The sequence below is a fragment of the Wolffia australiana genome, chromosome 20 (assembly GCF_029677425.1).
Source record: "Wolffia australiana isolate 7733 chromosome 20, ASM2967742v1".
NCBI lineage: Eukaryota > Viridiplantae > Streptophyta > Magnoliopsida > Alismatales > Araceae > Wolffia > Wolffia australiana.
In genome coordinates, this window is record NC_135854.1 from 7,093,054 (window position 1) to 7,112,047 (window position 18,994).

Here is an 18,994-nt window from a genome sequence, read left to right on the forward strand (position 1 = left end):
CATGGGAAGCACAAAATGGACCAATCACGAAGCTCCATGCGAACTGCGTACAAAGTAAAAAATACAAATTTAGTAACAGAATCAAAAGAACATGTTCTTCTGATCCGGCAGCGATAAAAAGGGAAAAACACAAATTGAAAAGGCATTCTAGATTTTTAAGCTCAAGGAAAGAATGATTAGATTCTTGAAGAATCAAGAATCAACTTGGAGCGATTTGGAGCTTGATTTGGGCAGTAATTTTGCAGATCCATCGCCGCATCCTCCCCCAAATTCAAGCCAAAATTCATGGGAAACTTGGGTGTTCGTTGGGGGTAATTAGCCCAGATCGATTCACTGATCATTCCTGGTATTTCTAGGCTTGTTTTGAATGCATTTTACACTTGATTTGGTGTTCAGTTTTAGCAATTTTATAGTTTTGTTCATGTTCGAAGTTTATTCCTAATTCTGATTTAATCTTTTTAATTCTGAAATTTACCTCATTTTCGAATCAAAATATTCATTAAGTTTCGATTAACCATTTTGATGACAATTGGCCTTTAAATCACTCATTTTAGTCCTTTATTTCTTAAATTAGCAAATCGTAGTCACGATTTGCTAATTTAAGATATCTTTGCCATTTCGAAATAAATTAGGATGAAATAAAAAAATATCTTTGCCATTACGTGTTTATATATGTCGTTATTAGGGGTTTTTCGAACTTATTCAATAAAATTTGTTTATCCCTTAGTGCTTAAGTAAGGGATCAAACCCTAGGGAGGCGATGGTGAAATTCATTTTTTATCGAATTAGGGATTAGCATTCTAAATTTAACAAATATAAATTCTTTTTACTCGAGTGATAGAAGAGGCGTGTAACTTGTAACTATTCTTCTAAATTTTTCAATTCAAACTATCTCAATTAATCTGAGATTTAATTTCTAAAATTTTTATCAATGAGAATCAGATTTATGATTAGTTAGCAATTCTTGATAAGAATTACTAACTAATCCTCTAACGAGATTGTCTATGTGTCCAGTTGATCTTAGATTTTTAGGATGTTAGCATTAAAAAACCTAGATCAAAAGTTGCCCCTTTATCATGCTTCATTTATTTTACCCAAAGACTTAATTCATTCTGAATTATGTTTTTAGGTTATCTAGTTAATTGGAAATTGTTAGGGAAGTTATTACTCCTAATTGCTTGATTAATTTTTTTTCAAATCTAATCTTATTTTCTCACGGATTTGAAATGATAACCAGGTCATGTGTCAATCGTCACATATTCATGTGAATCAGGCACCATCTGGCTTGGAAACATGATGGCCAACATGAACTTGTCTACCTACCTTCGATATTTAGAAATTATTTATTTATTTATTTTATAAAGCTTAAATATGGGTGAAAAAATAAATCTTTATAAATATTTTTATAATGTGATTTTAGATTTCTAAAATATTTGTTATAAAAATTTTTGATGTCAATTCAATGAAGAAAATGTAATTATTGGATTTATCTTTTATGATTTATGAAGTGAATGACAAAGTTGTAAGTTTGCCAATTCAAAATTGAAGCAGTTATTGTGTGTTATTTCTCTCTCAGATTAAAATTTTCATTTCTTTATTTTTTGAAAATTAGAGACTTAACCCTTTCACTTTTGAAGCCTCTATAAGCTGATCTAGCTGTATTTTAAAATTACCTTCTCCCTCTCTTGGTGAAAATTATACCACAAAGAGGTAGCTTCATATTCGGGCCCTCTACTGAAATTTACATGCTATTTTTTAGAGGTCTTTTAACTCCAAGTTAGCATCTAAAATAATCATATATCCATAGGAGTTGTAATCATATATTTTTCTGAAGGTCTGAATAAGTCAGAAGGAAAATTAGTGTGCCTTATAATTCACACTATCAATTACCTTAGTTGGAATATTATTATTGGAAGATTTTGGTTAACTTTTTTAATTGTTAATGAGATTGAAATTTATAAGCATATTACATTCACTATAATGAATATATTATAATGATGAACAAATGGAATGTGTGATTAGATTTCTGGCCACATAATTCCACCAATATCATGATTAGGTACTCGTAAACCGTACTGAAAACATGTGTTTATTGATAACCACAAACATACACATTGATGTTGCAGCCATTAGTGTGGAGATACTAGATAGATAGTGGGTGTTCTTCAGAAAAAATAGTTCACTTAATTGATATGTATGAATCCCTGAATGGTGCATGATAACACCCTAAATTCAGGCTTTATTTCATGCTATTAGCACAATTTTATGCATTTAAAAAACTTAAAATGGGTTTGTTATCATATAATTTCATAAATTTAATGTTTCCAAGTGATTTCTGATTTTTCCCTAATTTTCTGTTAATTTTATGAATTGTTTGGGATTTATTTGAGCTTGAAATAATTATTTTTAAATTAAAATGGCAGGTTAAAAATTTAATTTCGAGCTTAATTATTATGGGGTTGAAATACTAAATTTTCTAGAATTGTCTGGAAATTTCTAGAATTTATTTAGGATTTAATTGGATTTTTTAGATTTATTTAAGTGAGAAATGAACTTTTAGAGAGGAAAAGGATAAATTTATAATGAGAAAATGAGTTTTCAAGCAATTTTTACTCTTCTAGGGGCTTTTCGTAATTACGAGTTGCAATTATATACTTAAAACAGCTCTTGGTAGTGGCATAGACACATTACGTAACTTTGGCAGGGACTTATGAGAAAATATGCATGGTATTTTTGTGATTTCGAGAAAAAGTCAGAGGAGAGAAAATGCGCAAGGTCCATATTCACAATTACTTTTGGGCGACGTTCAGGAGCAATTCCAGGATTTCGAAAAGACTTTTCTGCAAAAAAAGAGAATTCAAAATGCGCCCGCCAATGAGAGGGTGACACATCATGGCGTGTTAAAAAAAAAAGAATAAATAAATATTTAAATCCAATGGCTTAAATTGGTTTTAAATTCATTTATTAATAACTTTTGATCCTGAAGTCCGATTGAGATGATCCCTTCTTTCTATCTGTATGGTTGGATCATTCAGATCGAGCTTACATTGATAGGTAAACATTAATTACTAAACGGGGGTAAATGGTGATTTTGACCATGTAACCTAAGTATAAAAGCTAAATTTTGAGAGGGGGAGCTCATTCTTGATGGTTCTCTATCACAGCTGTAAGACAGAGAGGAGCTCCACCTTGGATCGACTTGTTTGGCACCTTTTCCTTGATTGTATTTGAATTTTTTGGTGTATTTTGGAAGTTATTAGTTGAATCTCCTAATCGTTCTTCTTAATTTCTGTCTGAACTTCTAAATGGCTTGGCTTGAGTGGCATGTACAAGCCCTGACTAGGATTGAGAGGAGTAATTGAGAGATTTAACTGGTTATTCAAGTGCATTTCAAGAAAACTATAAAAAAACAACATAAAAAGAATTAACTTTCTAGGAAATTGAATTTCCCATTCCAATCTTCAGTAGAGTAGTTTTTTTTTCCTGAATTATCAAATCTACAGAATCAACCAAAACAAATCAAAATCTTCTCAATCTCTCTAATTGAACTCTTTGATCCTTTCAAATGGATCAATTAATTCAAATTAGAGCCCCTTATTTCTTCTACTCATCTCATCTCTTCTACCCCCTTTCTATATTTCTCCTCTAATTAGGGTAATTTGATCTCTGTTGAGATTAAATTAACCCCAATTAGTTTCAAATTATTGAAGAAGAACGTCAAATTGATTCCTTACTAGCTTCCCTTGGACGATAATCGTACTTACCACTACACATCCTAAGTACAATGTTTATAAATTTTATTGTATAAGCTAAAATTGACAATGACAAGGGTTTAAAATTGCATACAATTTACCCCTATTTTTAGCTTATCAGTTCTGTACAAAACTGTCAATCAGATTGGTTCACATCAAGGTTAAGTGATCCTACGACTTAACACCAAAGACATCTTGCCAATGGGGATCTTCTTGTTCATTGCGTTCAGGTTCAAACAAGAAATTCACTAAGATGATTGATTGGTCAAGATGATTGGATGGTCTGACTTCAATATAAAAGGAGACAACTCAATAAAAATATTTTCGTGAAGTACTTGGCCAAGGTTGTGGAATATCAAAGAAGAGTTCCCCATATATTGCAAATGCATTAGTACTAATTCAAACAAACATCTAAGGTTTAACAGTTGACCATATAATACCATTAATTTTAATAGGTTCATATGATGATATTTACATGTTTATCTTGATTTAAATGATTATATTTGTCTTTTATCAAGCATAAAATGATTCAATCTATTTTTACAAGGATATTTTGAAATTTGAGAATTTCAGATTTTTTTTAGATTCTTCTAACATTATATTGTCTAAGAGAATTTTTTTATCTGAGTATGATTTTTCCTCTATTTGTTCACATTATATTCATTAACATTTGAATTTTATTATTCAGAAAATATAATTATTTATAACTTTCTTCTTCTATTTAATTTTATATGAATTTCTTTAAGTATTTTTAGGTTAATCCTTGATAGCACCGCGGGGCATGATCTGAACCATTAACAAGTAATGCATCAAGGTTTTCGCCATTGATTAAACCAGTAATCATTGTCAAAAAGTGCAATCATAGCATCATAAATCACAATACCATAGTGTCAAATGTTTACTAATGGTTTATTTAATCGCAGTGATGATGTGGCCCTATAAATATGTTGTGATTAAGTTTTTCATAAGTGCAGTCTATAGATCGATGAGAGCCATTTCAATAATATTCTTTTTATTCTTTTTGTATTCACCTTAAAAAGTGAACAACCATGGTGCACCCATGTGTTGCAAAAAACATAATGCCATGCTTACATGTGGCACATCAATGTCTTAAACGCACTAAAACTTGAAAAGCACGTTGACATGGTAGGTGTTGATGCACAACCACATCACTCAGATTTTTTTATCATTTTTTATAATTTATAATATAGCATTATTCTTGTTATTTTGTCTTTTCCTTATAGACACACGAGGCATAATGTGAGTTGTTGATGGAGAATGACACAAGACAATCATGGAAAAACATTGTATTTAATTATGTGGCAAAGATAAAACCCTAAAAACCCCATGTCAGCAACCCTAAAAACCCTCACTATCTGATGATCGAGAATACCAATTTATCTGAAATTTTGAGGGCACATTTGTCCTTTTATCCATCTATCCGTATATTGGGACTTATAAATTTACCCCCGATCTTTGTAAAATAATCTCCAAACTTGCTTCCTCCTAGAGAGATTGACTAAAAGATAGCGAGGGTTTTGAAGATCCATCAAGGCTATATTGGTGGTTTTAGTGCTTGGAGAAAGGCATTATGGATCTAGGGAGGCTCATCTGCATCAAAAAATTACGTTGATCCCAGCAAAACGTTGGTATCAAAGGTTAGTCTCTTGTATTACATTGCCATTCATCATCACATCCCTAATGTAGAAAATCTTATCACCTCTATTCCAATCCATCATCGTCATTCATCACCATCACACATCAACTAGATCATCACAATCATGACCATTTCCCTATCATCCATAAAAAGCACAAAACCCTATATCACTAATTTCCTCACCTGTACTTCTTACTCAAATTCTACACCAGTTATGTTCCTTAATATTTTCACCTACCTTACATCCTCATTTCCATTCATTAGAATTTGCCTCATCATGCCTAGTTCTCCTTTTAGGTGTCATGTGTTCATGAAATATGTAGTATCATCCTCCTTGTCTCTTTGTCTTTATCACATCATTGCCTCCTCTGGTGTACATATCCATTCTCATCGTATCCAAATCACTATCTAAAGATAAACCCTAAGATATGTTCCCTATGGACGCAAGCCACACTCACTCAGTATCTACAACTATTACATGAGTATCAGTTTATAACTTTAATTGATTAACCTCATAACCAGCAACAACCTAATTCTAACTCTAATTTGGAGTTTATTACATTTCCCCAGGCGATTTGATGGACTAGACATATATAGTAAATGATGACAAAAATCTTCTAGGAGTGACGAAATAATTTGTGAGGTCCTTGGGGCTACAATTTTGATGCATGAAAACTTATTTTTAATAGCGGAAGCATTAGATCATATTGGGGAACATTTTAGCACTTAACTTGCTACTAGGAAGAGTTTCTTCAGGCTGACCAATTGCTCAGCCTCCACTGATATCCACACGATTAGAAGGATGCTAGATCTCCTCTCCTTGTTTACCACTCCTTTATTGAACAAACTTATTAATTATTTCAACATATAGATTAATTAATAGATGATGGATTTAACCCAATTGATAGGTTAAGTTTCCAGCACATGGGGTGCCAAACTACACTCGATCTCTAGAAGATGATTGTCTGTCACCTGTTACTATACATGTATAATCCTTAATCCATGTGAGACTCACGTATGACTTATGGTATGGTTAATTGTCAAACCCTAATCCGTTATTTGGTTAGTAATGATCTGTAACAGGGATCATTGGAGAAAATCTTCTTCAATATCCTCCCAACCTTGGCCAGTGGTTTATATGCATCATCTTCTTTGAATCAATATCCCCTTATATTAAGGGTGGATGATCCCTTCTTGACCACACAACCATCTTCGTGGACTTATTGCAATATTCGAGCTAAAACTTGTTTGAATCCAATGACTGGAGACTCATAAAGTTAAAATATATCCATCCATCCACGAGATGTCCTTGGTATTGTCAACAGATCACTTATACAACAATGACACGAATCAACATGATTTATGTTTAGGTATAATACCATTCTGGGATTCCTACATATCTATTCATTGCACTCTTTTTCCAAAGAGCACCCACTATTTGTCCTCAGTGTTTCCACACTAATTGCCACAGGATCAACCACACTGATTATGTAAGTAGGATCATATAATGCAATTCTGTCAGTAAAATTCAATGCACATCTCGATAATCCATTGAATAGAAATATTTAAAATACGTGTTTAAAGACAAATGATCAATATATTATGATGTCATCGTAATTCACTAAATCATTGAAGGTATTCATAAACTTCATTATAAACTTCACACTTGAATAATAATGAAATAATGTTTTATTCATTGAACTTAAGTAAATCATGGTGGTGTGATTTGGCTTGGTGGCCACATATTATCCATCATAAACTTCTTTGTACCTTCTAAGATAGGAGGTGTAGGGGATTAAATTAAATGATGATATGGGTAATTAATTTAAAAGGCCAATAGAAGTTGTCAGGTCAATAGATTCCTTACATAGACTAATACATGGAAGGGTAACACGCCAATGATATTTTGGACGTTGGAAGTTACACTTGATGTTTAGGGCTTTTTATGAAATATTCCCACATCTTATATGTGAGGCAAAGCCATAAACAAAATTTATTAATGCCAGAGGTCTTCAAGTTCCCTATCCTTCGTCTCACTTATTCACTTGGATTCTCTCTATTGTCGATGCGATCAGATATTGTTACTACAACATTGGAGCAATAATTGGGCTCGCTAAAATGATATTAAGGGATTCAACATGATGGGCATCATGTGGATATGCCTAGAGGTTATACATATGAACAACTCAACATGTATTTCTCCAAGAGCCATGATATCTTGCATCTGATATGTGCACTTGTGGTTTCATCATAAATTGTAAATTGATGTTATGATTCTATTTTACAGTCTTTGCCTTCATGAACCATTTAGATTTCATCACAATCAAGGTTCTATCACTGAAAAGACAGAGAATGAGGATATTCAATTTTATGAGGATCATGATAAATCATTTCAGGAACCAAAGGATGGAGGATTGGTGTAATGTAACTTGGTCATAATTTAATTTAGTTGAAAGATATTCTCACATTATTTTGATTTATTGAGCAAATTATTTTGGATTGTTGATCATGGTGAAGATTACGCCTTAAGGCATTTTAATAAAATATTTTATTATCTTTTTTGATGATTTTTTCAAAGTAATGCATGTTTTAATAGGGCTTGTGATCAAGCACAATAAGTCCTTAGTCAACTAGTTGACTGGTTGTAACTGAAGACCAAATAGCTTTTTTAGTTTTATTAAATGGCTACAAAGTTTGACCATAAAGTGAACAAGTGCAATCACATATTTAGGATTTGAATTTTCTATGACATGAAGTTAAACATATGATATAACACTATTCAAACAATTTTTGTGGATTTAATGACTTTGTCCAATTTCTGATTACTACCTTCAGAATTTAAGGCTGAATTTATTGATGATTTAATCAATATTAAATACATTAAGTTATTATTATCCAATGGTGACATCTTTAGTAAAATGATGTAGTAAACGTAACTAAAATTTCCAGGTTTTTTAAGGCTGAGGTTTCTAACAGGACAACTAGTTTTTACTCTAAACACTTGTGGTTTTTTGAAAATATGGCAAAATAGTACAGAAAAAAATTTTAATTAGATGATAACTCTTTCATATTTTCCAATCATAATCAATACATACGACTGTTGGACTATAAGTTCATATATACAGTTTCGAGCCCTAACTTGTAAGCCCTTTCTCCCTGCTCTTTGCAAATCAGACTCCAAAAGCTCAAGATATCTTTCGCTCCCTGAAGAAATTTTGAAGCATTTTTCCAGAAGTTTTGTAAGCGAATATGAGTTACTAACATAAATTCAAGTCCATAGAATTTTGAATCATATTTTTTTATTGCAAGATGATTCAAGATTCAAAGAAAATAAAGCTGGCCTCAAAAATTTTCTCGTCCTGGACTCTTGTGTTAATTTTGCCATATATAATAGAACTTTTAAGTTGATTTTGAGTTTTTTCCACTTATAACCAGTTTTTAACATTATAATGAATCTATTGAACTCGGAATCACATTTTTTGTTTGAATTTTGAAATAGTAAGAGGGGTTTTAACTTAGATGGGGAGGAATCGGGCAACTGATTAAGAATGTGGTAAGGTTGATCTCTGGAGATTGATCCAATTCAAATCTGAATATTTTGTCAGCAATAACAGTTGTTGCTAACCATGTTACAAATCCATACGAGGTAAATCATGCCATTTTTTTCAGGAATGAAGAAGATATTTTAGGTTTAACCACCAAAGTTCTAACATGAATCAATGGATTACATCCAAAGAGAAACATGGAGGAGAAGAGGACAAGAGGAAAGAGCAACCACAAACAGGGAGGTATTGCTTGAGGGAATTCATAATCACATTCACTAATTTTTATCTCTGAGTTAACAAATTTCTGATCAAATATTGTTCTTATTATATCTTTGCGGTCAGTTAGGTTTAGACTTTAGGGTCATAAGACGAAGGCTTTGGGGGCCAAAGTAGAGAAGGTTTCAAGATCTAGGTTGAAGCAGGTCAAGCTCCGTCACTCCGTGGAAGACTTTGGGAGCCAAAGTAGAGAATACTTGAAGGGCTAAGTTGAAGTAGGTCAGGCGCCATTGCTCTCTGGAAGACTTTGGGGGTTGACGAAAACAGAGGTTCGCATACTTTTTCCCATCTGGTATCCTTGTTTACCCTATTTCCAAGTGATTTTCCCAGGGCATTTACACAAACACGGGTAGGGCATATCATCACCTCATAACATATAACCCCCAACATCTTTAAGGATTAGCCTAAGGTGTCTAGAAAAAATAACTGTCTCCCATTTCCTCTTCTTCATTTCCTAATTTGAAAATTCATAGGTTACTTAACAAATAAAAAGAAAAGATAACTAGAGAACCTAATTCACACCCCCCCCCCGGCCCCCCTTACGTAATTCCTTTGCCACTTGAACTAACCCATGGCACAGAACACCACATTATCAAGTAGTACAATGACTCAGGAATTAAATGCTTTGTTATGAAATTGAGTAAACATCATAATAAACAAGTGACTTTTTTAACCTCGCTCATTTTTGTGAAGAAAAATCATGGAAGGATTATAAGCTATCTTATTTTGGTTTTCTATTGATTTCAATTTCAATTTAGCAATGGAAGAGATTTTGTCTTTTTTATATCGACGCGTTATTATAATTTATACTAGTTAAGAAATAATTATATTTTGTATTTGAATTTTCCATATAGATAAATATTGCTTTTTCAAAGTCAGCATATTCTTATGATTTAACCATTTTTTAATGGGCATTAAATAGGTCTTTTGTATCCATTAGTCTCATAAAATTGCTTTCAACTTTTATCTTAGTTAAACACCTCTTCATATAATGTTGCAACAAATTTATGGGCCTAAAAACTCAAATTTTAGTTATGTTTATTTCAGATACGATTTATGTATTTTTTATCATTAGGCCTTATGCAAGATGCGTGTATCTCTGAAGGTTCGGATCACCTGCTAGAAAATATCATAAATAAGGGAACTTTTCTTCTAAAATTAAAGTAAAATATAATATTTTTACCAGTGAATTGGAGTAATTTCGTTTTACCATTGAAATTTTATTTATATGATGGAACCCATATAGTAGGTATCATCAATTAACTTCACTGAATATTGGGAATTATCCGTTACTTATAAAGTTAAATTGTAAAAAGCACTTAGATAATTTGAAGTGAAATTACACAAAGATGATACTATGCATGAAGTTTGGATGAATTCAAATGTCATTTGTAGCCACTTTATGGTTTGCCTGTGTAGAAACTACAAAACTAAAAGGCTTCATATCCATTAAAAGAAGATGAAACGTTCCCTCTTTCTCCCCCATGTTGATTCGATCTTTTTGATACCTCTTGGATCGATCTTATTAGGAAAAAGAAGAGAGAGCATGATTAGGGGAAGAGAGATGTAATTTCTGCGGTCAACTATTTTGATAGATGGTTACGACTGAATTTATCTAAAAGACGTAATAATATTGGTATTTAGAGACATTTTGAACTATTGAGGTGAAAACCACGTAGTTTTAGTGCACATAGGATTTGGGTTTAGTGTAGAACCAATTTCATTTCTTTTACAAATCTTCAAAATACAAATGCAAAGTCAAGATAGCATATATATTCAATGAATCAAGGGGCTCAACTTTAAAGTCTTCATTTTTATTGGATTAAAGGCATTAATTCTCAAGGTCAAAAACACCATCAATTTTCAAGGCCCCCCCGGCACTCGCGGCTCAGGTAATCGCTCAAACTATTAAAGGGTGGTCCAAAGAGTGACCAAATCTAAGGTTGGACAGGACGCCTTGGGACCAAATCGATGGTGGTATAGGACGATGACGGACATGGATCATGATTCATGACAGGACTCAAGCCATGGATGGGGATGGTGACGACACGGCGTCATCCGAAACCTGAGAGCCGTTGACGCTTAAGTCCTGAACCCTAATCCGACGACATGTTATCTCCTCCTAGTATCCCGTCTTCCGGTCCCCGCAAACGGGACTTCAGAATTTCTTGGCATCCAACCCTGTTCAGCCGTTCATTTTTAGAGAATAATGCATACATATAACTGTCTTACTGTGACATGTTATGTCCTTGTAATGTCCCTTCTTCTGGGGAAGGCAACAGATAAACGGTCCCTTGAAATAACACCTGAGAATTTCTTGGTATCCATCATTTTTCAGCCCGTCAATGTTTCGAGAATAAGGCATGCATAGAACTTTCTTACGGTGACAGATATCATCACACATTGAATTTACACGGACTGCACACGCGCAGCGTAAAACCTTATTAATAATGATGATAAGTCTCGCAAGCGGCTTGCCCCGGCGATCATCTACGGTGATCATCGACGGATTTACTCAAAATGTCGCGGATCTAGTGAAAATTTTGTTCTAGTAAATGCGCAAAAAATTTATGGCAATTAAATCAAACGAATTGTCAAAACAATTTATGGCCACTAAATGATGTAGTTGGAACAGTCCAGTTTTCTTACCACCTTACAGATAGCCGTCTCTCTTGCTTATGTTGCCCATCGACTCAGTCTCTTTGGCGAGGGATTTGAGCTTCTTACGCAATTATGAAGTGGGACCAATTTTCCTTTATTATATGAGCAACAATTTATGGCAACTAAGTCTTGTGGGCGAACGACTTTTGGCGTTGCAGTACATCTTTCTTGGCGTCTCCCCATATCGCCCTCTCTCTTGACATGGTTGACCCTGTCTGATGTGACGACGATTGTGACTTGCCTCTTCTCGTGAATGAAACATGGGCAAACAATCTTTCTCTAATCAATGGGCAAACAATAAATTTCAACAACTTGCCAAACAATAAATATCAACAACTGGGAACACGATTTATGGCAAGGAAGTGAGGGAGTTGTTGTAGTTCAGTTCCATTGTGATAAGATTGAGCCCCTAGATCCTCCTCACTAGAGATGAGACTTGCATTCATAAAAGATGGGGAGAAGTTAGGTAGGATAACGCGTTAACTTCAGTGGTTCAGAGGAACCTTTGAATTGCGTAGAGTACATTAAAAGTTTCTCCATGGCACAATGACATGGACGACTATTGTTTAGCTGTTATTTTATACTTAAAAACTCGTAAAGCTGACGTTTAGATTGTCGTGGCTAGCAAGTATTTAACATCTTCTTTCCCCACAAATTGCCAAAAATTTATATCTCTTAGTTGCCGCCGGCGTCTAATAAATGCATTCATTTCCTTTTTGGGAAATGATTCACTCTATTTATCTTTATTTATCGTCCGTCACATTGACATATATTATGTTTGGGAATAAGTGAAGAGTACGGTCATTCGTTGGATGTGGAATGCCATGGTAAACGGAAATCAGACCCCGCACATGACGAGGTACGCTAACGATCTTTCCCGACCAATCAAAAATTGGAATATAATAAGAAACATAATAGACTGGTTAGCTCCAATCTTTGACAAAGTGAACAATTGTAACCTATATAGCGACTTCTATGGTATGAGATTGGTAGAGTAGGCCGCATGCAGCATTGAGAGAGAAAAGAGAGCGAGCAGGAGAAAGGGAGAGAGAGAGAGAGAGAGCGAGCAAGAGAAAGAGAGAGAGAGAGCGACCAAGAGAAAGAGAGAGAGAGAGAGCAAGAAAAAGAGGGAGAGCGAGCAAGAGAAAGAGGGAGAGCGAGCAAGAGAGAGAGAGAGAGCCACAGAGAGAGAGAGATTTGGCCTTTGTACCATGGAAGTACAGAGAGAGCGCAAGGCTGCTTTTGCCTTCTACAACGAGCCTGTTTCACCGACTGGCCGAATTTATCTCCGACAAGAAATGGAGCTGTCTATCGATTGCTTTGTAAAATTTCAGAACCCCATCGACGTCTTCGCCGTGAAGCAAGCTCTCAAGTTCCTCGCCCAAACCTGCCCTCGACTACGCTCGGTGGTTAGAACGTCGTCACATAAACTGACTAATCCTTGATTTCCGATGGTATAAATCCCGTCATCTTTGCATTAAAATGCAGGTAGCAGAAAAGCATGGACGACCGCGCTGGAGGGAACTCCCACAGATAAACATCGATAATCTCGTGATTATCGTGCCCGAGCAAGATCAGTTTTATGTTAAGCAGCAATCAGTGATCCAGACAGATCTTCTTGAAAAGGAGAATAATAACGTTTACATCAACAAGTACATAGAAGCGCTGCCTCCAATGGCGGGGTTGAGTCGTAGTTTGCCTCTCTGGGAGGTTCACGTACTGCCTCGGCGTCAGCGTTGTCTTGTGCTACGTTTCCATCACGCTCTCGGTGACTGTGTATCACTCTTGGCGCTCGTTCTCTCTTGCTGTGACCCCCATGTCGAAGAACTTGCTGTATCTGAGGATAAGCCCAAGAGAGAAAGCCCTTGTTTTCGAGTTCCACTCGGGAAAGTCGCAAGAAGTACGTGGCGAGCGTTGAAGAGCGTACGCTACACGCTGCCCTTCGTGATAGACCTTTCAGCTCGCCCATTTTTTGGGAAAGCTAATGAGATGTTAGTCGTCCAACAAGCTATGGAAATTACCCCCAGAAAGCTGGCTTCAATCGTGTTAAGCCTGGATGACTTCAAGACTGTAAAAGACAAGCTCAACGCGGTAAACCTTCTTGAAGATTTCGAATGCGAAGTTGTGTATTAATTGCTCTTCTATGTATATTATGTTTCTGTATATTGTTTCGTAGACGGTCAATGATGTATTCGTAGGCATTGTGTCGCATGGGATTTTGAAGTATATGCGGTCCATGCTGTCGAATGGTCAGTATTTGTTAGTTTATGAATCATAATGAAGGATGTTTTTATTTTTTCCGGAAGTTTAGAATAAATCTTTTTCATGTGAACAGAGGCTTCGGAGGACACTACCGTAACCGGGTTAGTCGCGGTTAATATCAGAGGAGAAGGATCAAAGGTTTTCTGCTCCATCGTTTCTTTACTTCTTTGGGTTAGGATTTTTAGGTTGCTATTAAATAATCTAGAAGTGTTTGTTTTCGTTTTGCCGGAAATTACTTCACTTTGATTTGGGAGAAAATTTACTAACCATCATACCTTGACAGGATATCCTGAAATCTTTACGTGAAGGGAAAAAAATCGATTGGGGAAATAGGGTCGGGTACTTCACGCTGCCAATCCAACTGAAAAGCATGGATAATCCTCTGAACTACGTTAGGAAAGCTAAGGGCACTCTTACTAAAAAGAAGATATCGTACGAAGCCCAGTTTTCATATAAAATCAGCGATCTAATAACCAACCTCTTTGGCACAAAGGTAATTCCAAATGTACTTCGTTGAGACTAATTGCTAGCCCTTTCAAACGGGAAATCTGACAGTTTTTTTTTCTGAAATGGCTGATTTTTCCTTCTGGCGTACAGACCATGGCGTTGCTCGACAACAGGTTACGCCACAAGACGAACATATTCTTTTCGAATATCGTAGGTCCTTCGCGTCCCACCAGACTTGCCAAAAACCTTATCACTGATATTGGAGTAACGCTAAGCAGTTTATCTGCGGTGGGTAGGATAATCAAGGCCCTCTTCCTTTTTCTGGATGATTCGAGGAATTTTAATATTGATTTCTCTTTTAATGCGGGGGTGCAGGCAATCAACGTCCATCTGATATCCTACGATGGGAAAGCTTTCTTACAATTCCTTGTGGCGGAAGCCATCATTCCAGACCCCGAGCTCCTGTGCGTCCATGTTCGGGAGGCCCTTGCAGAGATGGTTGCTAGGGCTTTGAATGCGGAGGATTGTACAGTTTAGAAAATTGTCGTCCAATAGAATATCTTTCATTTTCCGTGCAACCCTTCACATAGGAACGACAGATGGTATTGGGAGAGGGACCGCTGTTAAGAGTGGGGGTGATGGGAAGTGCTTAACCGTTCTTTTTTCTCTCTTTCCTCTCTCTATTATGTGACTTTTCTTCCCATCTCTCTCACCTTCTTTTCTATCTCTCCTCACTCAACTCCTTTATTTGACTTTTCTTCTCCGCTCATTCTCTTTCTTCTATGCCTTCTATCATCCTTTTTAACCGCCTATAATTATTGACTATTCCACCTTTCTTTTTCTCTCTAATTTTCTCTCTTTCTCTTTTCTCTCATAACTTCCAATTTGACTTTTCTCCTAACCTCTCCCCCTCACCTTTCTCCACTACTTTCTCTACGTGGAACCACCCTTCTCTATACCATTTCTCTTCAACCACCATTCCGAATTTGACAGTTTATTTTCATTGTAACTGCATGTTTCCTTCCCTTTCAAAGGGCCATGAGCCTGCTTGTATGAACATCTTTTGCTGAAGAATTATTGTGAAGTTATTTTGTGAGAAAATAGTGATTCTTGGTGATTTCCTTTGGGGATAACGGCAGCGGGCAACAGATCGACAATGGAACGAGCTCGTAGCTTGTGTACTTCAACATTGTCAACTCCTCTTGGGTTTCTTCTTCCTCTTTCTCCATACTTCCCTATCAATAACTTACCTATCCACTTATCCCCACCATTCCCCATCATTGAACACTTTCCTTCAAATTAACCCACCATCTTCACCTAGTTCAACCATCCTTTTTCTTTATTTCACCAATTCCCACACCATGTCCCATCCAACTCCTCCAACCTCACACTTCACCTCCACTCCTTTCATCTTACCCATCAACCTTCTCTTGTGCCGATCAATGCACACATTTCCTTTTTATCCGTATTTCCACACCTTCCCTTCTCACTGTTTGCATCACTTGTGGAGCTGCAGTTCAACGTAACTCAAGGCCATTCAACATCAAGATACTCAAGCTATTGGCTCCCATCTCTCAAGTACCTTGAGACACCTTAACTTTTGAGATATATATGGTTCATGATAATTATTAATTTGCTCAAGTGAGAGTTGCTAGAATTTTCGTGTTACGCTTTAGACGACCATTTCAAATACTATATGCCCATTAGTTATCACGTTATTGTATTACCAAAGCGCCTTGTAGAGCCCCCACTCTATTTACGTAATCCCTTCCTATAGGATTATACCGACTTCAGATCACCCTCAAATAATCATAATTACCAACATATTTGTGTTATTTTACTAAATTCATGAATCTACTTTCGTGTCCCGCATCAAGTGGTATCAGAGCCGAAAGGTCTTGCTTCCTTGTTTGACTATTTTTCTCTGTCAAAAAAAAATACTTTATTGTTTGTTTCGATAGTATATATATAAATTGTACGTGCTTCTTTGTTTTACCTCATTATGACTAATCGATCGGGTCTAGATTATTCTCAAAATGATAAAGAATCCAATACTTCCATAGAAGAGTCTATCCCTTCTTGGGCAAAAGTGATTTTAGATGGCCTTAAAGATGTCACACAACTTTTAACTTCTTTAGAAAATAGTAGGCCTAAGACTCCTCCTCCACCCATAGAACATCCTAGGAATCCAACCCATGATTTTCCTAGAAACCTTCATGGTCAAACTCCAAACTTAGACAACCAAATATATGCTTTTGGGAGGAATCAAACCCAACACTCCGATAATGATTATAAGCACTTCAAAATAGATATTCCCACCTTTGAAGGTTCTACTAATCCAAAAGAATATCTGAATCGGGAATCTCAAATGAATAGCTATTTCTCATGGGTAGATATATCGGAGGCTCGTAAAGTTAGACTTGTGGAATTGAAGTCAGTTGGTCCAGCTAAAATATTATGGAGTAACCTTGTACGCCTTTTAGATAGCCGATTTCAGGAACCCATTGGTACTTGGGAGGAAGTAAAAACTAAATTAAGAGAAAAATATGTCCCTTCGAACTACCAAGATTGTCTTGTTGATCAATGGCAACGAATTCAACAAGGAAATCGTAGTGCCTTAGAATATGTGACTGAATACCTCACCTTGTCAAGGTTTCGAACCAGACTACGCGATGACATACGACGAGAAGTTATCTTAAGGAATGTTAGAACATTAGAAGAAGCATACCGAACATCCATGGACTTAGATACTTTCTTCTCTTCATCCTCGTCTATGTATCCTAAGAGAATCACCTATCCACAAGGTTCCTCAAACAGTGTTCCAGCTATCACTCATCCAAAATCACGTTGCTATCCACAATCTTCTTTTCCTCTACCTTTGAGAACATCTCCCTATGTTCCTCCAAATAGGAAAGGAAATTCAGAAAATCTTCCAGTAAATAGTCGAACAACATGCTTAAGTGTGGGAAACCAGGTCATATTTCACCCAATTGTCCTACACTAGCATTACTTATTGAGGAAAGTGGTTTGTCAATGGGAAATGAACCTCTAGATGACAATATGGAAGAGGAAGAGTATGAGGTTGACCCAGCTGTTATAGAATTTGAAGATCCAGAACAACACATCCATGTAATGCAACGGATCTTAACCCAAACATCACATGAAGATCCTCTTAGAACATCAATATTTGTCACCATTGTCAAAGTAGGTCCCTCATATTGCAAGGTCATAGAAGATAGTGGAATGATAACACCCTAAATTTAGTCTTTATTTCATTCTATTATCACAATTTTATGCATTTAAAGAGTTTAAAATGGGGTTGTTATCATATATTTACATAAATTTAATGTTTCCAAGTGATTTCTGATTTTTCCCTAATTTTCTGTTAATTTTATGAATTTCTGAGATTTATTTGAGCTTGAAATAATTATTTTTAAATGAAAATGGCAGGTTTAAAATTTAATTTCGAGCTTAATTATTATGGGGATGAAATACTGAATTTTCTAGAATTTTATGGAAATTTCTAGAATTTATTTAGGATTTAATTTGATTTTTTGAGAGGAAAAGGATATATTTATAATGAAAAAATGAGTTTTAAAGCAATTTCTACTCTTCTAGGGGCTTTTTGAAAATTTCAGTTGCAACTATGCCCTCAAAAACAGCTCTCGGTCCTGTATGCAGGCGTAAATCTATTATTTAAATAGTTACAGGGTTTTATTGCAATTATTTACCATTTTTTAATGGTTTTTATGATAAATCAGAGGAGAGAGAATGCGCAAGGGGCATATACACAATTATTTTTGGGTGGCGTTCAACAGAAATTCCAAGCTTTCTAAAGGACTTTTCCGCAAAAAGTAGAATTCAAAATGCACCCGCCAATGAGAGGACGACGTCATGGCGTGTTAAAAAAGATATGAATAAATAAATGAATTTAAATCCAATGGCTTAAATTGGTTTAAAATTCATTTATTAATAACTTTGGATCCTGAAGTTCAATTGAGATGATTTTTTATGGATTTTCTTGTCTTGATCCCCTCTTTCTATCTGTACGATTGGATCATTCAGATCAAGCCTACATTGATAGATAAAAGTTAATTACTAAACGGGGGTAAAATCATGATTTTGACCATGTAACCTAAGTATAAAAGCTAAATTTTGAGAGGGGGAGCTCATTTTTGATGGTGCTCTATCACAGCTGCAAGACAGAGAGGAGCTCCAACTTGGATCAACCTGTTTGGTATTTTTTCCTTCTTTGTATTTAAATTTTTGGTGTATTTTGGATGTTGTTAGTTGAATCTCCTAATTGTTTTTCTTGATTCTTGTCTGAACTTCTAAATCGCTTGGCTTGAGCGGCATGTGCAAGCCCGGACTAGGATTGAGAGGAGAAAGTGAGA

At 35.5% G+C, this 18,994-nt stretch overlaps 1 protein-coding gene across 1 annotated transcript; it reads left to right on the forward strand.

Moving 5' to 3' along the window:
• Positions 1-12,865: 12,865 nt before the first annotated feature.
• On the forward strand, positions 12,866-15,171 carry LOC144716222 (wax ester synthase/diacylglycerol acyltransferase 2-like). The gene is made up of 7 exons (XM_078591315.1): positions 12,866-13,300; positions 13,380-13,982; positions 14,068-14,140; positions 14,227-14,291; positions 14,437-14,646; positions 14,751-14,888; positions 14,976-15,171. Exons 1-7 carry the CDS (start codon positions 13,103-13,105, stop codon positions 15,135-15,137), a joined length of 1,449 nt encoding a protein of 482 aa, XP_078447441.1. The 5' UTR covers positions 12,866-13,102; the 3' UTR covers positions 15,138-15,171.
• The last annotated feature ends 3,823 nt before the right edge of the window (positions 15,172-18,994 follow it).

What these genes read in the sequence shown, in the direction of transcription:
- LOC144716222 (XM_078591315.1), top strand. Translation starts at nt 13,103, where the DNA reads ATGGAAGTACAGAGAGAGCGCAAGGCTGCTTTTGCCTTCTACAACGAG. An exon ending in GCCCTCGACTACGCTCGGTG is followed by an intron (nt 13,301 to 13,379) that starts GTTAGAACGTCG and finishes ATTAAAATGCAG; the next exon opens with GTAGCAGAAAAGCATGGACG. An exon ending in TAAAAGACAAGCTCAACGCG is followed by an intron (nt 13,983 to 14,067) that starts GTAAACCTTCTT and finishes ATTGTTTCGTAG; the next exon opens with ACGGTCAATGATGTATTCGT.